Source organism: Alosa pseudoharengus, unplaced genomic scaffold (assembly GCF_046254945.1).
Source record: "Alosa pseudoharengus isolate Yale_2024_CS ecotype anadromous, Long Island Sound unplaced genomic scaffold, YU_APseudo_1.1 YU_APseudo_1.1_scf_10, whole genome shotgun sequence".
Taxonomy (NCBI): Eukaryota; Metazoa; Chordata; class Actinopteri; order Clupeiformes; family Clupeidae; genus Alosa; species Alosa pseudoharengus.
In genome coordinates, this window is record NW_027468565.1 from 12,946,990 (window position 1) to 12,957,990 (window position 11,001).

Genomic DNA, 11,001 nt, shown 5'->3' on the forward strand with positions numbered 1-11,001 from the left:
TGACTGACTCAGCCCTCCTTTGGGGCATCAGTGTTTTTCTAGCTTTAGTGTTATATGAGTAGGCCACGCTACTTCCTCAAAATTCTAAAATGGCATGAAAACAGCACCTACACTGCATCATCAAGACCAGCGTTTGCTCACCGGTGTGCTGCTGAGCACCTGCTGCACGGCCTCCTCCTGCCGGGCGTCTCGGGTCAGCAGGTAGAGGAAGCCCCCTCCGCCTGCCCCGGCCAGGCTCTGGCCCAGGGTGAGGGGCCGCAGGGCTGTCATCATGCTCCGCACGGCGGCCGGCTCACAGCCCGGCGCCATCACCTTCTTCTGCTGCCAGTACCGGTCCAGACAGGAGCCAAGCCTGGACAGGGAGCCTGCGGCAGACAGGGATTTGAAATGGGGTTGGACGTTTGAATGATTATGTCCAGTCTGACTGTCCAATCTGTCTACAATGTATTTCATAGCCAATGGAATTTTAGTCCATTTTAGTCATACATCTTTAGGGTATGACAATCTCGTCAATGTAATGTGTACAGTGTCATCCTAAAGTACACATGGGAGCATTACTCATGACAATAATTGCAGACCTTATAAGACGTCATAAAAACACACTCCAGAAGTTTATTACAACCCTAAATCTCTTCTCTGTTCCTCTTCAGTATAAATTCAGAAGTTTTTTTCATGATAAAATCCCTGTAAAATGGCTCAAACGTAACCTTACCCCCTTCTTGATTACAGAAAATTGAACATGCGTACAGGTAAAGATGCTATGTTCCCCCAAACACCGAAGACCCCTTCTCTGCTCTCAGTGGAGCCAAATGGTTTTTGGTCATGGACCTGAAGTTGGGTTACTACTACCAAGTAGAGGTTGCAGGGGAAGATAAGCACAAGACTGCTTTTGCCTGGTATCTAGGCTTCTGGGAGTTTAATCGCATGCCTCAAAGTGTAACAAATGCACCAAGCACTTTTCAGAGGCTGATGGAGAAATGTGTCGGAGACGTGTATCTTAATGAAGTGTTGGTCTTTCTAGATGACCTGATTGTCTTTTCAGAGACACTAGAAGAGCACAGGGGCCCGACTCATGAAGATACTAAACAGGCTCAAAGACTGGTCTGAAGTGGTTTCCTGACAAATTATCTGAGTCTCACCATCTTTGCATGCAAGGGCACACTCCTCTGCATTGCTGACCAGTTGCTCTGTGTTTGTGACGATGGAGGGCAGCCTGCTGTACCAACTTCTCACCACATCCTGCAGAACAAAAGTTTGCACTCAACCTCAAACAGACGAACCGCACCCTCATTCACAGGGGACGTTTTCTTTATCACTTTATGAAAACCACATATGGGTTGACTAAGATTGACTACAGTGGAAACAGGAACATGGCTTGCTTCAAGTATGTCAGTGAGCTGACACCAGAGTTCACCAGAAAGTGCCCGATGGTGATAAGACCAGAAGTACTGTATATACAGTAGTAAAGTCTCAAAACTGGCCAGTGAGATTGGGAATGTACGAGTAATTCAATAATGTTTAACAAGTGAAATAATTGTAATTCTATCATCTCAACAAACTGAATATGTTGTCTATTTAATGTTTCATTCACAAACATGAAAATAGGTGTAGTGACTCCAGCCTGAGTAGAAATGCCACAGTCTTACCTGCAGAAGGTTGCGAGCCAGCCGCGTTTTGCCCGTGTACACTAGTATGAGGCGCTGTTGCAGGGCGGACAGGAAGTCCTGGGAGAGGGAGAGCCGCTCCACCTCCACCCTGAGGGGCAGACAGGCTCTCGAGCGAGCCAGCTTCACCCCCCCCACCAGACCACCAACTTGGTCCTGCCAACCTCCGCCTGAGCACGGAAACAAGAAGCCATATTCAGAGTGTGGGGATAGTGGACTCTCAAGGAAGGTCAAAACAATCATTCAATATTAAGGAAACACAGTCACTTGCAGAATGTATCCCAGAATGTATCCCACACTTTATTATTCTCTAACCAACATCTGTTTTTATCCAATATGCCATCATGCTGTTCCTCTTGTTATTTCTATGGAGATACACAGCAAACATATAGGAATCACTGGTCTGTTGGAATCACTGGTCATGCTGTTACCTGTGGTTAAAGTCTGCTCCAGATACAGCACTGCGTGGATGAGGGAGTCAGTGTTGTAGGTGCGACCTGTGCTCTTGTACACTGCAGCCAACACTGCCCCAGCCAGAATACTGCTGGTGCCTGCACACACACACACACACACACACACACACACACACACACACACACACACACACACACACACACACACACACACACACACACACACACACACACACACACACACACACACACACACACACACACACACACACACACACACACAGTCAGGTCTTGTTTCAGTTCTCTTCTCTGCTTTTATCTTTAGCCAGCTATTCTCAAACTTCCGACACCCCCCAACCCTCCCTCTCTTACCAAGACCAGAGCCGTGAGGCAGGAGGGACCAGCTGTGCAGCTCCAGCCCTCCACCCCAGCGCTGCAGCAGCTGCTCGGCCAAGGGCTGCTGGGAAGGGAAGGTGACCAGGCCGCTGCACACACACACAGCCTTCAGGAGGGCACCTGCACAAACAGCACACTGCATCACACATGCACATACACAAACATCATGGACACACTAATGAATCCAGCTTTGAGTTTCCAAAACTGTTTATGCCACTACTGCTATGTCATTGCGTGTGTAAGTCTGTATTTGCTGACTGGCTGTCACATGCCTCAGCCTCATCCTGTGTGACAAAAACAGGAAGAGGAGAAAGTTTAGAAATAATTCCAGAGCAATTTCAGAAATTGATGATAAGCAGCAAAGCTGTGCCCCTGTGACCTCATAGATTCATGTTCTACTAATCTTACAAGCTGAACTCAGACTCGGTGTGCTCAATAGCACATCTCCTGACAGTCTGGCTCACCAGGGGCATGGGGTTGACAGTGGTCCTCCAGGTCTTGCAGCGTCACACAGACTGTTTCCGTGGCGACGCTGCAGTCCTGCCCGCTGCTGGTGACCAGTAGCAGATGGGGATCTCTGATGCGGCGCGCTCTGGCACCGATGGGCCGCCTTCCGTCCACCTTCACGGCTACATTCACCACGGCCCCTCCCCGCTCAAAGGCGATGGGCGGTGTGTCACTCCAGCCACCTGAGAAGAATTACCAAACAGAGTTTGCGTCCTATTAATCTACCTCTCTGCATTTCACAACATTAGAGTGAAGATGCAAATGAACCGTTTTTGTCATCTTAGCGGTTATTAAAGTAAAGTTTAATGAGGCAAGTAAACAATGTGCGCTGGGTTTATTCTTCTTCTGTATATGAAACAAAACAACCCTGTAGAGCAGACCTACCTGATAGGTCCAGCCTAGCAGGACACTCCACTTCTTGCCACTCGCCAATGGGAGGCATCTCTCCCTGGCCAATAGACACAAATTCCTGAGCCGACATCACCGCCTGTCGCAGCAAGACTTGACCTGCCCCCTCATAGTGCCTTGCTGCACGCACCAACAAATCAGGCCTGTGATGGTGAACACACACACACACACACACACACACAAACACACACACACACACCTCTTATATTAGTTTCTCTCAGATTGTACTATACACGAATGTGGATGCGTTTCTGTAGACATAACAGCACATCTAAGGCTACTTGACAATGAACAGGAGATAATATACTGGATTTGATAAAGTGAGTACACAACACAGCAAATGTAATATCAATTGTACCCTAACGGACTCCACAGCACATTCAATTTAATCATGTTGAATCCTCAGCCTCTGCTCCCTCTGATTAGATCCACTCGGTGCAGGCCAAACCCCTCCAGGCTCCCCTTAATCTCTGACCTGTTTAGCCAGTGACTCCTCTGATTGGCCAGCGCCTGGACGGCCGCGGGCAGATCGCGCCGCTCCAGCAGGCGGAAGGCCGCAGCCCAGGCGGGGTTGGCGGCAGGGCCGCTCCGCAGACCCCCCCTGCCCTCGCCGGCCATGCAGCCCAGCACGTCGGCCATGCAGGCCAGAGACCGCGCGGCCACGCCGAGGTTCTCGCTGCTGCCTGCCGTCACTGCAGACAGACAGATGGAGGCGAGAGGAGGCGGGTGAGGGAAAAAAGATCTTTGCTCAGCAGGGTTCAAATGAAGTTAAGATTTTAAATTGCCTTTAAATCTTTTTCTCATAACAATATTTAGGAGCCTCAGCAATAACACGACTACTCTCTCATATCATCAACCATGGTGAAAGCTGAATCCACCAAATTAGCCCCTGCCAAGACTTTTAAATATTCTATGCAGAAACGGAACAGCCAGACATGCCTGACTCCTGATTAATATATCAGGACCTAGCTAAATTATTAAGGCATATTGCAAACCATTACTGCAAATTATAGAGTCCAAGGGAGTCTTAGACACAGGAAGCTTAGTTAACTACTGGGAAGTGAAGTCAGTATTCCAAAAATAAGTATACCTCACAGTAGCTGCAATGAAATGACTGCGGCACTGAGGTGCCCTTAGATGCTTCCTGAGCCATCCCCATTCCTCACCATTGTCCAGTGCGCTCAGGAGCTCCCCCTGCTGGCTGCCCAGCACGGCAGCTCTGATGCTGGGCAGGAGGCTGTGGTCGCTGTGGCCCGTCAGCGTGTCCACGGCTCTCCTCCTGGCCGCACGGAAGAACAGCTCCTCTCTCCAGCGCAGCTCCCCGTCCTGGTCGGTAAAGGACAGCACCTCCCTCAGGGACAGCCTCCAAGCGCCTCTCCACCACTCCAGAGCTCCAGGGCTCCCCGACATCAACCAGGAGACCCCCTCCAGCCCCACCGCTCCGTCACGTGGCTGGAACACGGGGAAGAGCCGGGCCTCCCAGAGCGAGCACTGGGTACTGCCTTCGCTGCTGGTGCCCCATAACTCCTCAGGCCTGGGCCCATGCGGGATGGGGGGTGACAAGAGAACCATGATGAATAATCCACATGCCCTCCACACAGTGGTTATCTTGAGCCCACAGCATGCAAGCCATTCAGATGCTATTTGAAAAGTACAAGCCCAAATGTTTGAATGTTTGAAGCTCAGGCTCTTACCGTATCCCAGTGCGCTTGTACAAGTCAGTCCAGCTGTGGTTCAAGAATGTTGATTCCTCACAAGAAGCCTGTAATCATTCGCATCACACAAATACCATGGCATTTAGTTGCCGTTACGGACGTGACAGCTTTGCGTGGAATTGCCCTACAACAGAAAAAAGGCTAAAATAGATATGAAATACATTCTGCCCATATCTGATGTGATACCTGCAGAGCATCGCGTGCCCCCAGTACTGTGTAGACGGTCAGTTTGAGCTCTCCCAGCTGCACGCGGTGTCCCTGGATGATGGTGTCAGCACTCAGAAGAAGTTGCTGGATGTGGCTCCCTGATGTTGCCTCCAGGCCAGACAGAAAACTACCAGACGGCACTTGTACTGGACCCTGGGCGGGCACACAACAAACAGTAAGACATTTGTTGGCAAGAGGCCATCACAAACTGTTGTGTGTGTCATTTATTGTACTGTTGGCATGGAAGGGGAAAAAATCATTAATATGTTTCCTCACCTGGAGGTGGCAATGCTGAATTACGGCTCCAGATGACACAGTGATGTTTCCCTCCAGCACGCTGTTTATCACTCGGCTCTCCACACTTACACAGTCCCTATTCTGAGAACAGAGAGTGTGTGTGTGAGTGAGAGAGAGAGAAACACTTTCATCACTACAAGGCCAACGTAAAGACAGCCAACCGTACGTGAGGTTGTAAACGCTCCCTACAATTTACGGTTATGCCACTCAAGAGGCCGAGGAGAGTGACTGATCCATCTCCAAGGTATTTAAGCTCAAGGACAGCTACCTCAATATGAGACAAAGTCTCCATCTGCCATCCTTTTTTTGTCAGCCGGCTAATATGTTCCTGTCCTGATAGTGTCATATAGTCATAGGTCCCATCTGCGATGTATTCTATAAGAGAAAATATGCCATTTGTCTGAACACTGATAACCTGAAGGCTCACAAAAACATCTGGGAAATGTTAATTATGTGATTAAGCATTATGATAAAGACTACGATACCCATGGAGAGAGGAGTTCCTCTCAGCGTCCTCCAGAGGACTGCCCTGGCTGACCTCACCGCTGCCCCCTGTGGGCCACTGGGAGAAGTGGAGCCTGGCCGTTCCTCACTGATGAACCGAGCCTCGCTCACATCGGAGCACAGGCACATCAGTACGTCCAGAAAGAGAGAAATCTGCAAGGAAATCAGTGAAGGCAGAGGATGTAAAAGAAAGAAACAGTCGGCACAGAAGTCTAATATCACTTTGATATATAAGTACAATATAAAACAGACATGCAGAAAGTAGAAATGGCCTATTGTTACTAGTAAGCACTGAATGAGTCTGATCCCGACGTTTGCAAAGATTTACCTGTAAAGATGGAGCACCTGAGTCCATGCCCAGGTAGGTGCAGCCATCCAAAGGTGAGGTGACATGAGTCTGAAGTAGTTTCTCAGACACACTTCTGCATAGGAACACCGGCCCAGAAACCTGAACAAGGTAACATAAAGCGGCCAGACAGCCTGGGGTATAAAGGGCTGTTGTCACACTGTAACGCAGAGCACAGAAACTAAAAGAAATGTCCGGATATTAAACAGGCAAGTTTACTACTGACTGATTGTTGTCTGGCAATGGAGTGAACTGAGGTTGAAATGACATTCAATCACAAAATAACAATTTTCTTTTTTTCCTAAAATGTTCCCCCCGGACATACCAGCGGCACCTTCCCATCAGGCTGCATGGCTTGGCGGATCTGCTCCTCGGACCCTCTGTAGATTATGTCGCGCACTCTGCCCTGTGACCAGGAGAACAGCCAAGCAGGGTGCTCAGTGAAAACAGCATCTGGCCGTGACCAGTCTGTGCAAGTTGCCTGAACATAGGCACTACGACGGCACTACATTCCCGGAACACACTCACCTGTTTGTCGCCGAGATAGACCCCGTGATTGGTGGCGTACGATACGTCACCTGGCAGAGCCAGCACTCGAACACCTGAGAAACCTTCCCAGGACATCGCTGAAAAAAGATGAGATGTATGTGAGATAGTTAGAGAGAGGGGGAGGGAGAACAGGTACGACACTCATAAGACTGTGGGGAAACCATTTCTCCTCAGACTAGTCTTTACCTTGTCTGGAGGGCAGGGTGAGGATCATGTCCGTGCTGCATACCCACACTCCTGGAGGCGAGCCAGGGCAAACCTGCAGAGGCCCAGAGCCCACACACACTAAGCACACTACTCCTGAGACACTCATGGGACAAGTTAGCCCACTTGTCTCAACCACAAAGTTCAGTTGGGGACTAAGGCTAATATGGGTAGCCAATGACTAGCCAGTCATGGGTTCAAAGTAAAAACATTTAAGGGAACAGGACAGACAGAAAGAAATAACGTTTTTATAGTGATGATCAAGGTATTTAGAAGTCTGACCTGATGAGAAAGACAGTCCAGCAGGATGTCCAGGCAGCAAACTGGACCCTCCACAGCATGCTGAGCGCCCCCTACGGGCAGCCAGCAGAACGCTCTTCCACAGCTATCCCAAGGGAAATCTCTTCCCTGCACAATGGGGCAAGAGAGATTAGCCACCACGATAAATTGAAAACATTATGTTATTACAAGCCAAGTTTCTTCCATCTGACATTATCTTTCGCTTTCCTACCGTGTGAAGAATGAGAATGTGGGCATCATCCAAGACGTCTGCGGTTACCACCTCAAAGAAAGAAGACAAACAGGTCTTTCACATCAATACAACAAACTGCTCTAGATCATACTGTGGAAGACAGTATAACAGATGTGTGCTGCTGAATAGGGTGGGCAAAATGGCTGTTACCGGTCACTCACAGTGTGTCCAGCTCTGGCACTGAGGTGCTCAGCAGCCACAAGGAGGGCATTGAGGGTGGCTCCCCCACTGCCCAGGCGTGCCTGAGGGTCGGCCACGGTCAGCAACAGGGCCCCTGACGGAAGACCTCCACGCTGCTGCCGCAAGTCCAGCTCTAGGATGCAAGAACATGTTTAAGCCAGGTTCATGCTTTATCAACGGTTCCTCTGACAAAACCCCATCTGACCAAAACGTTCATTAACTTATCTCTCCTCCAGTCAGAATTACATATGAAATATGCCTTGTGTACAAAACTGCATACAAGCCATACAATTTCTTTCTAGTTTGAGACATATTTTTACTAGGGGTGTAGCGGTACACAAAAACCACGATTCAGTATGTATCTCGAGTTGAAGTCACGGTTTGGTTAATATTCGGTGCAATATGCTGATGCTCAACACGTATAACAGGAATAGTATTTTGAAAAGGTGATTAACTAAACTGATATATGGCCTGCCATTTACAGTTTTCCTCAATCGCTTTAATGCTTGTGTCAACTCTAACATCACATTCTAAACAAAAGCACTCTGTGTCTGTGCCATTTCTTTCTATTTTTTCTCGTATCAGAAAAAAAATGTAAAAGACTACTAGGTAAATGTATTAAATAAAAATGAATTGCATTCATCCATCCCAATATGTAACTGTCATTGACATGTAAGACCTACAGTAAGCACCTAGACAAGGCAAATTTCATTGAACTACAAATTGTAATTTTTCATTGAAATAGACCTATAAACACCTGGACTTGTCAGCTGTTGTACTGTTTTCTTCACCAAATAGACAATACAGTACTTTATCTAAATGTCCTTAGATCCATACTTGCAAACATCAACACAGAACGGACATAGTATCTTATGGATAATGAATGACTGATTGAAGAATTGTGCAAGGAGATTCACACAGGTGTATCAGAGATTCAGACTTATGCAAGGAATCTCTAACCCCTGTGAATAGATGTTTTCCTTCTGTTTAGCACAGGGAAATCAATAGAGTTTAGGGTCTTTGAGTGACATCTGTGTTAACTGTTTTGCAAAAGGGTGTGAGAAATATGTGAACCCAATGAAAACGTGTGAGCACATTTGCAAGAGATGACTTCTGCTGTGCAAAGAAGGTGTTAATGAAGACCAAGTGGATCCCAGTTTCTTTAAGCAAGTCAAAGCAATCAAGAAAAACTGTACTATGTGTGTAGGCTACCTAATACGTCCTGTGCCTAAACGGTTTGGTACACACATGTGTATCTTTTACACCCTTACGCTATCTAGCAGTCAGTGATAATGAATGATTTGGCTCTCTTGAGAAACATGGAGCCTGGGCTCCAAGAGGGTCACCCCTACCGCTGATTTTTTTTGTCAAGCTCATTCTAGCTTTGGTAAACAAGGAGGATCTTAGGCGAAGTGCAGACAGACAGATCTCTCAGGATCAGGATCATCAAAGACAGAACAGGAAGTGGATAATGTGATGAAAACCTGTCCAAGCTTAAATTACTCTTTGAAATGTTCATTAGCCTAATGCATTATTGACTTAAAGCAGGGGTCATTTTTCTATGTATTTGTCACCAGTGTTTTTCTGAAAAGCTATCATTAGAGGTGGTGCGGACGGGTGACACTCGCCAAACCAGAAATGTCAACATCATCATCGAGCAAGAACATGACTACGGCAATCATTACAGAGAACCATCGACTCACTGTATCACAGAGAACATTGGCTTAGGTTAGGCTACTGTAACAGAAAAGTTACAATGTAGCCTACTGGAACGGTCCGTCGGAAATGCATTGATGACAATGTAGGCTAAGTTCTATGAACTGAAATTATGAGAAGTTTGTGTAAAGCAGGCCAATAAAGGAAAGTAGCGTTTACTACTCACCCCTCTGAAATGCATAGACACTGTCTTTGTGCTGACAGGTCAAAACAACAACCGTCCAACTTTTGGTCCCGTCGTTTGCCATAGCCTAGCCTAGCCGCTCATGCCTAAATCAAATGCTCAGATGAGAAAATGACGCTTGGGAGTCCCTTGATTCAGAAGTCAGAGCGCCCTGCAGTGTCAATCTGGACGATTAATTTGTGAACCCGGAAGAGTTTTTTTTAGGACAATAAAGGTCTCTCTTCGCATTTCCCCCCCAACCAACTTGTTTAATTAACGGCGTTCAAAACACCACGGGCAATGTTTTTAGGCTATGTGGTTATTAGGTAGGCCTATGATATCTTTGCATATCTTGAATTATGCTCCATACCAACATACCCGATTCGTACCAAAACAGTCACCACTGCTCTACATAGCCTAGGCTAGGCTACTACAGTCTAAAAAAACAATTGGAACAGCATAGTATATGCTGCTAAAAAATAAACCCAAAAAGCATTAATACAGGCCTTATGCTTAGGCCTAGCCTACTATTAAATTAGAAATTATTCTACAAACAGCCTCCCATCTGATTTACACCCGCCGCCATGTGCACGTGACGTCATACGGGACAACCTTTTCCTGCTCTCACTTTGCATGTCAGTGTAAAGCGTTGTTTATTTTTTAACAGAGGCGGACAGAGTAGGCCTACATAGCTTCATTGCTTGAGTAAAAGTACAGATACCCTTTGCTAAATTTTACTCAAGTACAAGTAAAAGTAAAACAGTCAGATGTCTACTTAAGTAAAAGTACTGAAGTACTTGTTTTTAAAAGTAGCCTACTTGAGTATTAAGAGTAGCCTACATTTTCTAAATATTGCATTACTACTGTCACAGTGCTTACATTTATGTACAGAAATGTCCTACATGGAGTTATAAAATTTTTTAATGTTAATACCTTGGAGAATGTAAAAGGAATTGAAAGTGAAATCAAGTCATTTTCATCTTTTTACCATGTTGCCAGGGATGGGCAGTATTTCTAATACATGTATTTAAAATACGTATTTCAAATACAAAATACTATTTTGTAATTGAAACACTTGAAGCGAAAACTATCATTAACTTGTTCATAAAATTGAAATAGTCTGGCAAGGTGGGGCCACAGGTTGGCACATTCCCGGGATGGACCTGCTGTGTCTTCATCCATTGTTTTGTCCATGGTTTC

General features: G+C 46.7%; 1 protein-coding gene across 3 annotated transcripts in view; it reads right to left on the bottom strand.

The window, feature by feature from the left end:
• LOC143100701 (L-fucose kinase-like) overlaps positions 1-10,392 on the bottom strand; it is a 10,980-nt gene extending 588 nt beyond the window's left edge. Inside the window, exons 1-22 of one of the 3 annotated variants that reach the window (XM_076264118.1) lie at positions 9,805-10,392; positions 7,904-8,055; positions 7,722-7,772; positions 7,493-7,618; positions 7,193-7,265; positions 6,986-7,083; positions 6,783-6,863; positions 6,440-6,559; positions 6,093-6,264; positions 5,876-5,982; positions 5,587-5,688; positions 5,290-5,463; positions 5,083-5,150; positions 4,555-4,922; positions 3,864-4,080; positions 3,365-3,531; positions 2,938-3,162; positions 2,450-2,593; positions 2,096-2,215; positions 1,647-1,834; positions 1,140-1,239; positions 142-365 (exon numbers count right to left, since the gene is read on the bottom strand). In XM_076264118.1, the coding sequence (XP_076120233.1) occupies positions 142-365; positions 1,140-1,239; positions 1,647-1,834; positions 2,096-2,215; positions 2,450-2,593; positions 2,938-3,162; positions 3,365-3,531; positions 3,864-4,080; positions 4,555-4,922; positions 5,083-5,150; positions 5,290-5,463; positions 5,587-5,688; positions 5,876-5,982; positions 6,093-6,264; positions 6,440-6,559; positions 6,783-6,863; positions 6,986-7,083; positions 7,193-7,265; positions 7,493-7,618; positions 7,722-7,772; positions 7,904-8,055; positions 9,805-9,886 (3,159 nt within the window). In that variant the 5' untranslated portion in view covers positions 9,887-10,392. Of the gene's footprint in view, positions 1-141; positions 366-1,139; positions 1,240-1,646; positions 1,835-2,095; positions 2,216-2,449; positions 2,594-2,937; positions 3,163-3,364; positions 3,532-3,863; positions 4,081-4,554; positions 4,923-5,082; positions 5,151-5,289; positions 5,464-5,586; positions 5,689-5,875; positions 5,983-6,092; positions 6,265-6,439; positions 6,560-6,782; positions 6,864-6,985; positions 7,084-7,192; positions 7,266-7,492; positions 7,619-7,721; positions 7,797-7,903; positions 8,056-9,804 lie in introns of those variants that run through there. The other 2 variants (XM_076264111.1, XM_076264124.1) reach the window with 2 other exon arrangements.
• Positions 10,393-11,001: the final 609 nt, after the last annotated feature.